The sequence below is a fragment of the Engystomops pustulosus genome, chromosome 1 (assembly GCF_040894005.1).
Source record: "Engystomops pustulosus chromosome 1, aEngPut4.maternal, whole genome shotgun sequence".
Lineage (NCBI taxonomy): Eukaryota > Metazoa > Chordata > Amphibia > Anura > Leptodactylidae > Engystomops > Engystomops pustulosus.
Window position 1 is genome coordinate 59,183,194 of NC_092411.1, and position 17,257 is coordinate 59,200,450.

At 42.3% G+C, this 17,257-nt stretch overlaps 1 protein-coding gene across 1 annotated transcript in view; it reads right to left on the minus strand.

Moving 5' to 3' along the window:
* Positions 1-16,780, minus strand: part of CEP120 (centrosomal protein 120) — a 55,394-nt gene extending 38,614 nt beyond the window's left edge. Inside the window, exons 1-11 of the mRNA XM_072141331.1 lie at positions 16,489-16,780; positions 10,773-10,929; positions 9,917-10,031; positions 9,190-9,331; positions 7,258-7,397; positions 6,586-6,783; positions 3,372-3,596; positions 3,033-3,282; positions 2,378-2,552; positions 1,894-2,043; positions 561-743 (exon numbers count right to left, since the gene is read on the minus strand). Coding sequence (XP_071997432.1) covers positions 561-743; positions 1,894-2,043; positions 2,378-2,552; positions 3,033-3,282; positions 3,372-3,596; positions 6,586-6,783; positions 7,258-7,397; positions 9,190-9,331; positions 9,917-10,031; positions 10,773-10,929; positions 16,489-16,537 — 1,784 coding nt within the window. The 5' untranslated portion in view covers positions 16,538-16,780. The remainder of the gene's footprint in view (positions 1-560; positions 744-1,893; positions 2,044-2,377; positions 2,553-3,032; positions 3,283-3,371; positions 3,597-6,585; positions 6,784-7,257; positions 7,398-9,189; positions 9,332-9,916; positions 10,032-10,772; positions 10,930-16,488) is intronic.
* Between the last annotated feature and the right edge of the window lie 477 nt (positions 16,781-17,257).

Sequence of the window (17,257 nt, forward strand, 5' to 3'; positions counted from 1 at the left end):
ATGCCGTGTAAATGCAGCATAAGATAGTGAGAAGTACATTATCTTGGGGTTACATTTTACTATACTAAGGGCTGTCTTATAGTGTTTATGCGTCACATTTCTCAGTCTCATCTTAGTTCAGTTTAACTATGATGCCGCAAGTTCAGTTCGGCCGAGTCGGATGCTTTCCGGCCCAAATATAGTTGTCAGTTCTTGGCCTAGATCTGATCAATGTTGACATTTCAGAAGTGGTTTTCTTTTTATTAAAGAGCAAAAACACTAATTTTTTTTTTAACATTTCAGGAACAATCTGCAAAGATTTCTATACAGACAGCGCCACCTACTGGCAGTATACCTCTTTTCATGCTCTGTACACAATTGAATTAGTTTTTCAGTCAACTTCCCCATTCATGGAAATATTAAACATTTTAAATACCGGGAAGCGTCTTAATAGGCACAGCCAAAAATAAATATTGTAATGGTTGAAAATTCTGCAATTGCCACATCACACATTTTGTTGCCATATCACAAGCAGAATTGATACACGGGGACCACTGGATCTCATTGTTCTGTTGCCTTACCCCTCTATGGGCAAAACCAGAGTAGTCTCATGATAAGTTTGTCTCCAGCAATGTTCTCCATGTCGCCCAACAAAACGAGTCTTTTCTGCCGTTAGAACATTTGAGAGATGAAGTCTTGCTACCCCAAGGAGGAGATCCTTTGCAGATTTATCTTTGTGCCAGACTTCAACAAGTAATGGAAGCCTAGAAGAGATTGTGATGTTACTTTCTATAAAATGTCAATTCCTTTCATTGAAAGAGCGGATGCACACCATAATCTATATGATGAGGAAGGAAACAACAGTGCTGTATTGCACCCTAGTGGCCATACAAGGTAAATATAAAATATATATATGTCCCTATTGTAGAAAAAGAATGAGTTCTGATATTTGACAAGTTTGCAGGGACTTTCTCATGTAGTTATTCTGCCATCAGAATATTCACTGTGTATAATAATACACAATTTTCCCCCCGGTATCAATATGGTGATCTCTTGTAAATACATGATGCAGTAACAGATCAGTGCATCCTTGTAGTAATACTATGAATGCCGGATAAAAAGGTGTCAGTTCTAGAAAGTTCACCAATACAACTTTGGCATCTGAAGACTGATGTAGCAAAACATGGGATGGATTTACCAATTCTGTCTAAACCTTGGACAGTGCAAAGTAAGACTGGTCAAGGATCAGCTCCTGCTGATAAATCACAGAAATGTTCTGCATGGGGTGACCAACCTAACCCCCAGCCTTTTATATCAAGCAACACACCCTAAAACCAAGTGAACAACACCTGCACCAATGATGCCAGAAATTAACCGTAAATTTGGCCATATGTTTCCATTTTTTGATCCAAACATGTAATGGATCCAAACTCGGATTTGCGTTCACTTTGGTTTTCTTTACAGAGGAGCAGACTGCACTAAGTTTACACTGTGGTCAAATGTTAGCAAGTTTGGAGTATGTTTCCAAAGCATATAACAAAAGTAATCATGACTCCCCCCTGCCCCTCCAATTTACTCACACCTTTAAATTGGGAAAAGGCATAACACTGTGCATTTCTATATGGGGGGGCCACATGGTGTACATTAGGGAATGCTCCCAAAATATAAGAACATGGTGTGAACACATCCTTATTACTAAACTGCTAATTCATAGCAGTGTCACAGTTAAGGTTCATTCACAGGCGTAATCCTGAAAGTGTGCCGGAGAGCAGGAGGTGGTGACCACTCCCCCCTCCATAAGAAACAGCGGAGCGCGGTGGTGGAAAGATAGAGCATGCCACACGTGTTGCGCCAGGCGGCCATTGCCCCCCAGACAGCCGTCTGAATGAACCCTTATAGCGAATAGCTCAATACCTTAAGAACGTCTCCTGTAGTTGGTGGGGCATAGTTGCAAAGTCAAAGGCACAATAAGACTGTGGGAGAAACACTTCCATATTTCGTCGTACTTCCACTGGAGGATTAGTCATAATAGGGGCAGCGCTGCCAAAGAATGGATAAGTGTACCTGGACCAGAGAAAGAACATAGCAAAGTCTATTTAATCTACTTACATCCCACACAAATAGGGAACAAGTGACAGACATGACGACTACAAGGACTGACAAGGATTAATGGTAAGCCACCCAAAAGTTCTCCCCAGTGGTTTTCTGTCGCTGCCATGACAGTGGATTTATTCCGCGCAGTATAGCAGTATAGTATAGCAGTGAAGGTGTAAAAAGAATACAAAGTTTGTTCTCAAGTAATGCACAGATGTAAAAGGGGCAGACACTAGGTTAAGAAACATTTCAAGGTTTGTAAAAAAAACATCAATACAATAATTTAAAAAATATATTATTATACCTTAGCATGCAGTTAACAGGAAATACAACATCGATATTACTAATGCTTCTCAAATCGATAGAGAAGTAAAAGTGGTGAGCAGCAGGGGGCACCGCGATCTTCTGCCCAGAGACAGACTCAGAAAGGCTCTTCCCAGCCTCCAATGTCATCTGTGGTGCTGGCGGTGGGGACCGGGCTGTAGGAGAAAATTAGCCAATGAGTATTTTAAATAGGCTGTAACCTTCCATAGGAAAGGAAAAAAAAAAACAAAAACATGCCCATATGCCACATAGATAATCTGAATGAAGTATGGGGAAGGGGGAAGCATTTTCCTTTAGGAGTACAAAAGAGTTTTCCATTTAAACTATTCATCACAGGATATAGAAAAAGAAATACCAAATAGATGCAGGTCCTACCTCAAGGACTGCCATCTATGTAGGGAACTATAGTCCCCCATCCTGAAGTCAGGCTAATGACAACATGTGCCATTCATCTCAAAGGGAGCCCTGCCATAGAGTTAGAAGGAGAGTGGCCACACATGTGCACCTTGACTGCAGGAAGGGGAATCAGCGGACCTTTGTCCCCAAAACACGAGGGAACTACATCTACCATCTATTTATGACATATCCTGCCATAAATGGGAAAACCGCTTTCAGGTTTTGTATCCCTGCATTACCTGGTATGGGATGCTGTAATGCACCTGTAGCTGCGTCTCCGGTTTGAGGGCGAGAGCTTGGCAGCTCTGCCTGCATAGATTTTATACTCTCCACTTCACTCTCAGTGGCGTCATCTTTGGTGGGTGGAGAATCACTATAAAGAGGCGGTTTAGGGATTAAACCAATTACGCCTTCTTTAGTATTTTTAGGCGGTGTAGATGGCTCTCGATCCCTTGCGTTATTATTGTCTTCCTTTGGCTGAAGTGAAGGCTGTGGAGACGTACAATAAATAAACTTTACCCACTGCAACAAGAAAAAGTTATAAAACATCTATTTTACATTAACAACCCCCTTCTTACCTGTGGAATAGCTTCCTTATACATAGAAACAGACACTCCAATGGTAGGGGCACTATCTGCGGGCATGGAGGGTATAGACTGTCTGGCTCTGTTAGGAGGAGTAAGCATGAACGCACCTTCCACAACCACAGGGTGATGCTCAATTTTTGTACTTGCTTTTTTCAGCAGTCCTGTTAGAGGAATATCTGTGCTGCCGAGAGACTGGTCACCACAACACAGATGGATCTTTAAAAAGAGAATAGAAAAATAAATAACTTCATAAAACTTTTCTGCATTAACTGCACTAACAATCAAGATTTCATTTAAAGAGGACCTGTCAGCAGATTTTGACCACCTTGAGTAACAATGCCTGCCGTTAAAGGGTTACAAGTACTCCCCATATCACCTAAAATTAGCTGCCAGTGGGGCACTGTACCTTAATTACAGGGGTTTGTCTCAAGCTGGCAGTGAACCACACGCCATTATTCTGACAGCTCTGCGTCACTTCAAATCACTGCTGTGCCTCCTTATACTTGGGGACCGTCTGCTAATATTCAACTACAGACATATAAAGCTCTATGTACAGGTGGAAAATTGTGTCAATTTTCTTGCACGGTGCCTTGTGTGACATTCATGTCCTGTGACCAGAGACATCATAGGTCCTTTAGCCTTCTAAGAATAGCAAACTGTACACCATGTATGTGATCACATGAAATCATAGCAAGCTCCATGGAAGATGGAGAGAAGTAGAAGTCCATGGAGGCTGCTGTGACTTCATGTGGTCAGATAATAGCATACTGTACCCCATGCATGTAAGAGGCTAAAGTACCTAACTCTGGTCACAGGACATGAACTGTGGCATAAGGCATGGGGATTAGATGGTAGGGGCCGGCCAAGCAGGACACGCCCACTTCTGATGGTAATGAGGTAATAAATCACCTTTTATCTTACATGTGGATGTAAGCATAACAATTTTTAGCTAGTCAGTTACTAGGGCTCTATAGGACACTGTCACTGGCTGTATATGTGCAAATGTGGCGACAGGTTCCCGTTAAAGGAAATCTACCACCTGGAAGATCGATCATAAACCAAGTACACTGTCATGGTGCTGTGGGCCAGCTCTGGCAGAATCTTTATAACATGAGAGAACAAATAAAACAGTATATGTATTACAGTATTTACATAAGCTTGGACCTTCTCGAGAGTATGATGTATTACTTGAACAGAATTACTAAAAAAAACATTACATATTGCCCAGTGGGATTTCTCTCTGCCTTTCGCGATTTAAAATGAGCCACTACTGATAAATATGATGTTTAGGTAATGGAATCATAATGGATGATCAGACATGTATGTTATCCAATCTGCCCATTTGTCTTCACAAGAGGAATTGGAACAAATTGGAATATTCTCTAATCCCTGCTGCATGTGCCCTTGTTTGTTTTTTGTTTTTTTAGAAAAAAGGCTTTAAAATTTATGCAAATAATCCAGAGGGGTTCCATTAACACACATATGGAGTCTAGTCCCCCTCAGGTTTATTTGCATAAGTGCAAAAGACTTAAAAAAGAGGGGAGTGGATCCTGCCAGAAGGGATACACACCAGTAGATTAGTTTGCTTGGTTTACAACCCTTCATCCTGGTGGTAGATGGCCTTTAACAGTTTTAGAAGTTGATGCTCTTGAGGTCAGGGCCTATACAAACTGAAGGGGAGACACCTAGGGGTATACTTATCAGGGACTCTGCGCCACGTCAGCCCTGAAATAATCACAAATGCAAGCTTGTTGCTAGCACTTGAGATTATTTAGCCCTATCAGCTACTTTCACGCCAGCGAGGCTTCAGCAATATGTATAGTTTTATACTGACATTTAACTTAGAAAGCAAGTCTAGGGAATCACGGGTATAATTGGGGAAAGTAAAATATAACTTTTAATAAACACATGTTAAAAAACTCTCCAATGTATGCATCAGTGTGTACTAAGATAAGGATAATGACAACGTAACACACTGTTACATAAAAGAGGACTATCATGGCTCAGAGAGTGCACTCTGCATAATTTGTTAACAGATGCAAGTTTTCTCAGTGGCCATTCAGCAGGTAGGTATGTAGCGTATTGACAATGCCCTTATTGCCTTGTATTCAATTTGTACCCGGTAAGGCACTAACGGAAATTATTCCCTGCTTGTGGAGTAGTCCTTTGTGCTACATTGTGCTCCATCCTATCAGCGATCCAGAGGTATCGTATTGACCAAACCAATGACAGCTGTCCACGCTCCGAATGGACAGCTGTTATGGTCACCGCCCACCACTGTAGCATCCTACCATGACCGTATGGGCGGCCTTACAGTGTTCGTACATCAGAAGGGGCGGAGTTTGGATTGCCTGTCGTCACTACCTGGGCAACCTATCACGAACTAATGGGCGGACTTATGACATCATACGTACCTCCCATTCACCTCATTGGCCGCGATCAGGTTCGTGCCTCCAATGACGCAATGCGCCCGGCCCACAAGGCGGAGCCTCCTGGACTTATACTCCAGCGGACCCGCCGCGCCGGCGGCTACGACTATCGCACGCTGGCGCCCACCATCAGGACGCCAGCGCTCTCTTTATTATTTTTGTGTCCCGAATGAATGTAGGATATAAGAATCCACTCTAATTAACCTCATCCTCTACGGTTCTCCTGACGAGCCCCAACATCAGGGGTGAAACGCGTAGAGGTGGAGAGATGAGAAGTTAGGGCATAAATGAATGTAGCACAAAGGAATACTCCACAAGCAGGGAATAATTTCCGTTAGTGCCTTACCGGGTACAAATTGAATACAAGGCAATAAGGGCATTGTCAATACGCTACATACCTACCTGCTGAATGGCCACTGAGAAAACTTGCATCTGTTAACAAATTATGCAGAGTGCACTCTCTGAGCCATGATAGTCCTCTTTTATTATCAGATGTAACAGTGTGTTACGTTGTCATTATCCTTATCTTAGTACACACTGATGCATACATTGGAGAGTTTTTTAACATGTGTTTATTAAAAGTTATATTTTACTTTCCCCAATTATACCCGTGATTCCCTCTCTAGAAATTGTATTTTTGGGACATACCCAACTCAGCTCCTCAGTGATTTAGAAAGCAAGTCTAGAGTAATGCATCTCTGCTTGCCTATGGGCACAATGGGAACAAATTAAAAGATATAAATTGGTTTTAGTAAACACCTACATAAGGGTCTTACCTGTAGTTTTGGCTGCACAGAAAGATACATGCAGAGCACCTCTGTAGTGCTGCGGATTCTGACAGACGCTCTCTCTGGTTCAAAGTCTGGATTTATGAGATCAGTAAATGGCTCATTTGTAACATCATTTCCCAATAAGGAGTAGTAAAAGAAAAATTCTGGCTGTGGCTCTGGAAGTCTTAACGTACTGGGGATTAACTGAAAGACAACGAATAGGGAAATTAAGACAAATTACTAATGTATGTGTCATAATGTGGGAAACGGCAAAAAAAATAAATTTTTAAGTGAAAAGGTAACACATCACATTGAACATGGTGCCTCATCTGTAAGCAGCATTTTATTCATTGCTGCGGGGCCTGCGTTTTTTTTTTTTTTTTTTTTTTTAAATCAAAAACCGAACAACAATCCACCAGTTCAAAAGAATATGTCCCCCAGATTTTTAGGTCCGAATTTGCAAACATCAGCCATAGCTTTCAAAAGGTTGATAGAAAAAAAAATTATATATTGTAGCATTTACTTTATTATTGCAGGGACAGGAGTGGAACAATTTACATCATTGAGAAAGAATTTTAATGTCTATGAAATTGGCTTTCTGGAAACCATATGCTAAGCATTCTGATGTACAGCAATTACAGTGAATAGGTTTCTGTAAAGGCTTGACAACATTATTACCTGTTCTAACTGAGTAGCAAAAGCAATGGTTACAGAGAGAACAAAGTAGTCTTTACAGTACTCCACCGGCCCAATCTGATGGTAGCCCTCTGCTTCATTCAGAATAGGTACAAGACTTTTTGGGTCAAGTTCCCCTGGCACTAAAGAAAATTAAAGAAGAGATCAAGAACTTATAACATGATTGAACAATAAACCAATTCCCCACATTGTTGCAACATCACAAAGAATCTCTTATAGGAGAGTCTCTGGGTTAGGTATATGATCGGTTCACTTTAAGAACAAACCTACAGAACCTGTCACCAGTAATGTAATTTTTTGCTGAGGACAGAATCCAATAGCCTATGCTATGCCAATTTTAAAAATGACTTTGTCAGCACTCCGAATTACACTACACATACCTGGTCATTAGTGTGGTGCGGGGGTGGCAGATGCCTGCGTCTCAGTCTCCTGATGCATTCTTCCTCTACTCCACACTCATGCAGCTCCGTCTCCTCTTCCTCTCATTTACATTAAGCAGGATTGGGATGGTGTTGAGGAGAGGAAGAATGTATGAGAAACAGGCACGCAGACAGCTGACACCTTCCCTCCGAGACTTATGCTGATGGCAGGGAGCCAGATAATGTGAAATAAAGTTTTATAAAGTTCTTAAAGGATTCAGACTGCTCACAAAGACATTTAAAAAATCATTATATACATAGGGTATCGGAACCTGCCCCCGCAGAGAACATGGTTTATAGCAGTGGTGGCGAACCTATGGCACGGGTGCCAGAGGTGGCACTCGGAGCCCTTTCTGCGGGCACTCAGGCCATCGACCCAAGACAGAGTTCACCAAGCATTGAATCTTCCTGCAGTCCCACACAACTTAAGAGATGCTACTCTCTTTATTGGATGTTTGGAACTGCTGGGAAAGTAAGAAGGGCAAGAACTGCTTTATCTTTGGAGGTTCTCCTGCTGGACCACCATTCTTCCTCTACAGAAAGACTCGAGAGAGAACCTACAATGATAGTCTGAATTTGTCCTCCTATCATCTGTATAGGTGGCCTCAAGGGGGCAATGCAATTGAAAGATGTGGAAGAACAGGCAGCAATAAATGACTGTTCAAAATTCCATGTTGGCACTTCACGGTAAATAAGTTGATTTTTGTTGTAGTTTGCACTCGGTCTGTAAAAGGTTCTCCATCACTGGTTTATAGCTACACCCACTAAAAACACCACACACATACATGTATATATTCCAGGCCTTTGCTTTGACAGAATTTGTTTCCACCTTGGCTTATACAACTGGCAAACTCTCTAGCACCATCTCATTACATAGGGGGGGATCACCTACTACAGAAGATGCACTGATCCCTCTGCTTGTAGGAGGATATGCTGAGCAATAATAGAGACCATCTTTCTTATCAAATACTTAGCATCACTTCTGCCGCCTCTTCAAAGGCAGAAGGGAAAAAAATGAAAATATGTGCAAATTGCCCCTAGCTTGATTCTCATTGAGGACCAAACCTCCAGCTCAGATAGAGTTAAAAACCTAATCCAATCGTTGTTACTCTTGCCCGGAATAGACGATCATATATGCTAAATGGCAAAGACGTAAAGCAGCAACATATTTCAAACTCAAAAAAACTTCCCGAAGAATGAAGGTGTCTGTATAACTATCCCATGTATAATGTATGACGTTTATACAGATAATCCAGGGAAATCATTTACATAACAATTATGTGCAGCTGCCAATAACTACATGTAACACAATTACCTAATCATGGTTTACTATTTCAATGGTGGACGCTCATTTCCTGGACCTGGCCACCACATGTGAGCTGTCACCAGTGGACTTCTGTACGTTCCTGTGCTCCAAGTTTAGACCTGTGAGCAATGGAAAGGTTTTCTACATCCATAGGTTTTCTACGCTCATAGAAGGTCTTTCAATTCTCACCTTTACTGCTGCGAGGAGGCGCTTCCTTGGCTTTGAAAGCATCTACAGAAGGTTTGGTGTCAGTTTCTAGAGTAATATTTAGCTGCACTTCTGGCTTAAATTTTGTGTATTTACTGCTCAATAAAGAATACCATTTTGGAGCCTGTTTAGAGAAAAAAAAAAAAAAAAATTATGTACATGACCCAAGAAATAAGAACATAAAAATGCTGTTTTCGGAACACCATATACTATGCATACTACCCCTTGAGAGACTCACACTTGTTACATAAAAGGGTTTGTTCACTTTTCATTAATTGATATTATTTGTGTAATGAAAAGCTCTACAACTTTCCAATATACTTTCTGTATTAATTCCTTTATGGTTTTCTAGATCTCTGCTTGCTGTCCTGCTCTAGAAAGCTTCTCCATTTACTTCCACTGGATAGAAACCTGTCCCTGGTCTTGTGATGGACAAGCAGGGCACCTGCCTGTCCATCACAGACCATGGACAGATTTCTATCCGCCGGAAGTAAACATAGAAGCTTTCTATAGCACCACAGCAAGCAGAGATCCAGAAAACCATGAGGAATGAATACAGAAAATATTTAGGAAAATTTTAGAACATCAAAACATCAAATCCATGACAATCCACCCAAGATAGCCCATAACCATCCTGCATTAGACAATGATGATCCAGCAAACTGCTTACTGAAATATTTCTATAATCTAAAAATGTCATTATTTTTACTTGTTTTTTTTCTTGAGCAGCTCTCAAATCTAATACCACATATCCGACAGATTCTTTACTGGATGTTAATGTGTCCAAGGCAAAACACTGGAGCTTGATCGGCGTTCGCTGCAGCCTACAACAAGAACAGAGATGTATTGTTACATGAACATTTCTCCATATCTAAGCAGCATTGTAAACCCACACACATTGCACTGGGATCAGGCACCAATTTACAAACTCAGGCTTGTTCCCTCTAAAAGACATTTAATACAATAAGCATCTTCTAAATCAAAACCAAAAAAATCACTTATTTTACTAAAACAGTAAATCTACTAACATTGATGCATCTGACTAGGGCAGGAGAAGGAAATGGACATTTAGCAGATATAAAATCTATGTTACTAGGTTTCTTCTTTCCTCAGATTGTAAACTCTTTTAATAAGGGCAATCACTCCTATCTTATCATCTGACAATGTTATTGCTCTGTAGGGTCTTTATTTGTACCCCCATGATGTGTAAAGTGCTGCAGAATATGATGGCGCCATATAAAAATGGATTATTATTGCTACTAAAGTGATGCATTTTTTTAAAATTTTAAATATGAGCAATTGAAGTTATTGGAGGGAAAGTATCAGTGTATTAAAACCAAATTTCTGGCAATTGATTGTTGCATCAACCATTCTGTGCCATATTAGTGTATTGTATACACTGTTGAAACGCATCTTCTACAACATTCTAAAAAGTGGTGCACAATGCCGGCCTAATGATATATCCCCCTAAAGTGTCAAAGACGCCTCTCTATAACGGATCGCTGTTAACGCAGCGATGTAGATATATCCAGCACATGATCATACACGTATAAGGAGATACTTACCGGTGTTGGTGAAGAGCTTTCCTATCAAGTTCCCAAGCAAGTTCTGTAGCAAACTGTGGCTGCTCTAGGTGAGGTATAGGATCTGTAGAGAGCTGCTCACCATCAAACTTTGCTTCCACCACAAGCACATGGCGAGAACGCTTCGGAAAATGACGCCCTGGAGAGAGAAAAAGAGAGATCAGTTAAACGTCCAAGTAGGAAAGCTGTGTGACAAGAGGGGAAATCACAGTTTATAATCACCGGCTTATAATCAAACAAGGTATCACAACCTGCAATGACAGCAAAAAAAGTTAGGCCTGACAGCAAAGACAGGCAGAATAGGACCCCAAAACAAGTTCATGAATATCAAGGGCAGACTCGCTTTTGCTCCCTGAAGCCGTTATAGCTTATGGACACATACAGACTGATTTTTGTTTCCTGGCTTCAGCGATTTTTCACTGATGCCTAAGGCTGCATTCACACACATGTATGGGGGACGCATGTACGGCCGATATACATCCCCCATACACTTCTATGGCTCACGGCATGGACATGGGACATGTCCTATCTTTTCCCGTATTACGGCGCCATGGTCCATATGTTCCTATGGAGAGGGACGAGTTGAGCAGCGCTCACCTCCTCCTCCTCTCCCCGCGCTGCCGTGTGCCCGTCGTGCTACGGTGCGGTGGGCAACGGCAGTGTGCATGTAGCCTTACTGTACCATTCTTTACTCAACTTACTTTTTATTATTTTCAGATGAAAGGAAAAATAAAAATACAAGTACGTAGGCCTCATAGAGAAGAGAATGTGGTCATGAGCCACTTTCAGTAAATGAAACTTCTACATACAGATACCGGCAGTCCCCGGGTTACATACAAGATAGGTTCTGGAGGTTTGCTCGTAAGTTGAATTTGTATGCAAGTCGGAACTGTATATTTTATAATTGTAGAACCAGAGAAAAATGTTTTCGTCTCTGTGACAATTGGATTTTAAAAATGTTGGATTGTCATCAGAACCAGGATTAACACTAAAGCTTCATTGCAGACACATGTGATAACTGTTACAGCTGATCATTGTAGCCTAGGACTAAAGTACAATAAATTACCAATATCCAGAGGTCCGTTTGTAACTAGGGGTCGTATGTAAGTCGGGTGTTCTTAAGTAGGGGACCGCCTGTAAATGATATGACCTAAAGATTCCCCTGCCCCCCAATCGCTATCCCACAGGTGCCAGCTTGCATCTTATCAGTCACATAGGACCAAGTAACTGAAGGGGTAACCCTATCACAGGGAGTCCCAAGCCTACCTAAAGCTTGCGGTCAAAAGAAGAAAAAAAAACTGTGTGGAAGGTGTGAAAAAAGCCCATTAAAAATAAAGGCTCATTAAGGCATCGCTGTTAAATCACTGAAACCAAGTAGAGGAAACCGATATGTATGTGCCCATAGGCCAAAATGGGTTCAGTGATAACACCCAAACAGCAAGATATAGTTTCACTACTTTACACTGAGAAGTGAAAGGAGTACCAGTCAGGATTGAGTATTTGGGATCTATTCACAAGTGGCACTGCTGGGAACCTTTGACCTCTTGTAATGTTTTCCACATCAGTAAGAAGAGCACCAGTGATTTAAAAGACAACCCCTTTAGCGAAAATCTACCATCAAAATCATGATAAACTAGGGACACTTATTGATAGATCCAAGCACTAACAGATCATCTAAAATCAACTTTTTAAATTATGCTAATGAGCCATAGGGGCCATGGGTGTGTTATCAGAAGCCCTCTCTGTGCTGCAGATTCAAAGGCTGTTACATTGTGAAGGAGCACTTCCCCCTCCTACTGTGTCCCCACTGCTGCCGAGATTAGTAGAAGTCCAGGTTGGAAAGTCAGACATACTGCTGCACAGTGTAATAACAGCTTGTAAAGCCAGAGCACATTGGGCTTCTGGAACACACCAATAGCGTCTCTGACTCATTAGCATAAAATTAAAATGTGATTTTAGAAGGAAGGAGGCCATGGATAACAAATATAAGAAGATTACCACAGTCATAATGTCCTTTAGCTTACCATGTTTGTTGGTATACAAAATCCAAATTGTTATTGAAATGTTAAACTTAGAGAAGATATTACAGCAAATATCTGAGAATTAGAGTGTTATGTATGCACTAAATATTCTTGTTTCACTGTTAATTCATTCCACATGGACTGCAGTGAAGGAAAAGACAAAGTGCACAAACTAAAGGCAAATATCCATACAATGATTTCTCCAGTTTTAACAGATGCTTTTACAACCCGTGAGGCTTCTCAAGTGACAAAATGACTGTCCCAAGAGATTAAACTGAAAACACCATCCCTCCCCATCCCATATGGCAAGAACGGTCTTGATACCACCGAATAAAACAAAATCCGGATATACAGAAACCATATATAACGACAGTACATATTAATTTATTAAACATATAGTCAAAAGTAGTTTAAAGAGATAAATACGCAATAAAAAAATGTGATGGGTGCTGCTCCAATCCTGAAACCCAGGACAGTGGCAGCATCCCACATCATAACTGTGATAAGAAATGCAGTGATTCCTTGCATCATGTGTAACTGATGCTTGGACTCCCATCCCTGAAGCACATAGTGGGGCAGGTCACCAGACAGTAGGCAGAAAGTAGTGGATGCCACAGTATAAGCACACAGTGGTGCAGGTCACCGGATCGTAGGTTCAAAGTAACGCAGATCATTGTAGAAGGACATAGTGGTACAGGTCACTGTATAGTAGGCACAGTACGGTATGTCAAAGCATAGGGACACAGTGGTGCAGGTCACCATATACAGGCAGTCAGGCAAATTATTTTTGGTCTCTGTGACAATTGGATTTTAAAAATGTTGGATTGTCACTGGAACCAATATTAACAATAAAGCTTCATTACAGACACCTTTAAAGGAAACCTACCACTTGAAGTGGCAGGTATAAGAGGGAACTACCGAACACCAGCTCAGGGTGAGCTGGTGCCGGAGCTTATTTTTGTTAGTGTTTAAAACACTTTTTAAACTGTATGGCCGAAGCTGCTTCGGCGCAGGGAGGTACGCGCTCGGCGCACCATGCGCGCGACCGTGCACGCAGCTACATAGGAAGTGAATGAGAGCCGCGGGCACGGTCGCGCGCATGGTGTGCCGAAGCAACTTCGGCCATAAAGTTTAAAAAGTGTTTTAAACCGCGATACTGCGGTTTAAAACACTAACAAAAATAAGCTCCGGCTCGGTAGTTCCCTCTTATACCTGCCACTTCAAGTGTTAGGTTTCCTTTAATAACTGTTATAGCTGTTTATTGTAGCCTAGGACTAAAGTACAGTAAATTACCAACATCCAGAGAACCGTTTGTAACTAGGGGTCGTCTGTAATTCAGGTGTTCTTAAGTAGGGGACCGCCTGTAGTAGGTTCACAGTAACACAGGTCATTGTAGAAGTAAATGGAGGTACAGGTCACTATAGTAGGCACAGTAGGATGTCAAAGCATAGGGACACAGTGGTATAAATAATAGTAGGCACACAGTAGTGTATGTCACAGCATAAGCACATAGTGGTATAGATCAGCGTATAGCAGGCACACAGTAGTGTATAGCACAGCACAGGTACATAGTGGTATAGATCAGTGTATAGCAGGCACACAGTAGTGTATAGCACAGCACAGGTACATAGTGGTATAGATCAGTGTATAGCAGGCACACAGTAGTGTATAGCACAGCACAGGTACATAGTGGTATAGATCAGCGTATAGCAGGCACACAGTAGTGTATAGCACAGCACAGGTACATAGTGGTATAGATCAGCGTATAGCAGGCACACAGTAGTGTATAGCACAGCACAGGTACATAGTGGTATAGATCAGTGTATAGCAGGCACACAGTAGTGTATAGCACAGCACAGGTGCATAGTGGTATAGATCAGTGTATAGCAGGCACACAGTAGTGTATAGCACAGCACAGGTACATAGTGGTATGGATCAGCGTATAGCAGGCACACAGTAGTGTATAGCACAGCACAGGTACATAGTGGTATAGATCAGCGTATAGCAGGCACACAGTAGCGTATAGCACAGCACAGGTACATAGTGGTATAGATGAGCGTATAGCAGGCACACAGTAGTGTATAGCACAGCACAGGTACATAGTGGTATAGATGAGCGTATAGCAGGCACACAGTAGTGTATTGCACAGCACAGGTACATAGTGGTATAGATGAGCGTATAGCAGGCACACAGTAGTGTATAGCACAGCACAGGTACATAGTGGTATAGATGAGCGTATAGCAGGCACACAGTAGTGTATAGCACAGCACAGGTACATAGTGGTATAGATGAGCGTATAGCAGGCACACAGTAGTGTATTGCACAGCACAGGTACATAGTGGTATAGATGAGCGTATAGCAGGCACACAGTAGTGTATAGCACAGCACAGGTACATAGTGGTATAGATGAGCGTATAGCAGGCACACAGTAGTGTATAGCACAGCACAGGTACATAGTGGTATAGATGAGCGTATAGCAGGCACACAGTAGTGTATAGCACAGCACAGGTACATAGTGGTATAGATGAGCGTATAGCAGGCACACAGTAGTGCACAGCACAGGTACATAGTGGTATAGATCAGTGTATAGCAGGCACACAGTAGTGTATAGCACAGCACAGGTACATAGTGGTATAGATCAGTGTATAGCAGGCACACAGTAGTGTATAGCACAGCACAGGTACATAGTGGTATAGATCAGTGTATAGCAGGCACACAGTAGTGTATAGCACAGCACAGGTACATAGTGGTATAGATCAGTGTATAGCAGGCACACAGTAGTGTATAGCACAGCACAGGTACATAGTGGTATAGATCAGTGTATAGCAGGCACACAGTAGTGTATAGCACAGCACAGGTACATAGTGGTATAGATCAGTGTATAGCAGGCACACAGTAGTGTATAGCACAGCACAGGTACATAGTGGTATAGATCAGTGTATAGCAGGCACACAGTAGTGTATAGCACAGCACAGGTACATAGTGGTATAGATCAGTGTATAGCAGGCACACAGTAGTGTATAGCACAGCACAGGTACATAGTGGTATAGATCAGTGTATAGCAGGCACACAGTAGTGTATAGCACAGCACAGGTACATAGTGGTATAGATCAGTGTATAGCAGGCACACAGTAGTGTATAGCACAGCACAGGTACATAGTGGTATAGATCAGTGTATAGCAGGCACACAGTAGTGTATAGCACAGCACAGGTACATAGTGGTATAGATCAGTGTATAGCAGGCACACAGTAGTGTATAGCACAGCACAGGTGCATAGTGGTATAGATCAGTGTATAGCAGGCACACAGTAGTGTATAGCACAGCACAGGTACATAGTGGTATAGATCAGTGTATAGCAGGCACACAGTAGTGTATAGCACAGCACAGGTACATAGTGGTATAGATCAGTGTATAGCAGGCACACAGTAGTGTATAGCACAGCACAGGTACATAGTGGTATAGATCAGTGTATAGCAGGCACACAGTAGTGTATAGCACAGCACAGGTACATAGTGGTATAGATCAGTGTATAGCAGGCACACAGTAGTGTATAGCACAGCACAGGTACATAGTGGTATAGATCAGTGTATAGCAGGCACACAGTAGTGTATAGCACAGCACAGGTACATAGTGGTATAGATCAGTGTATAGCAGGCACACAGACAGCAATACTCACCTTCTAGGATGGACACCACGATGAGCAGCTGCTCGCTCTTGTAGCCCATGTCTGCGCGGGCTCGGGGGAAACACAGGAGCACAGGCCGCCCTCCCGCTGTCACTGGCCGGGAGTGGGAAACTGTCACCCGCCGCTACACATCTCTTTACCGCTTCTTCCAACATACAAACACAGGGAGTCCCTCCTCCTGACTACCAACCACTTCCGCCTGGCAACCAGCAGCTGACCAATCCCAGAACACGGCGGGTGAACCAGAGGGAAGGAGGCAGATCCCGGCCAGGCGCAGACACTACGCAGCGCACATGCGCATAGGCTTTATTCCAGTCACGTGACTGTAAGCTGTAACCATGTTTGATTTGGGCAGATGGCTAAATACAGTTTCCTTTGCCCCTGTCCTAGTGACATAGGCGCATAGTTATACCCCTGGGTATAACGCAGGAATTACATCAAGAATTATCTTATGGTCGTTATGGAGCTAGTCACATAGAGCAGAAATGTCTGCAACTTGCTGGGGATTTTATAGACCTAGATGGATGAAACTGTAACAAACGAATGTGAACCCAGCAATATAGTATAGTTTTTTCAGTTTATACGATAGGAGGCCCATCATAGTTGGTGTATCAAATATATAGAGGCAGAGCTTATGTTAGCGGTTCAAATATCTTAGAAAGCAGAGCAGAAGAACAGCGCCTTGCTCAGTGTTGTGGCCGGGTCATGTAACTGCAGCGTAGACCCATCCATGGATTTTCTGCCCACCTAAGGGCTCATT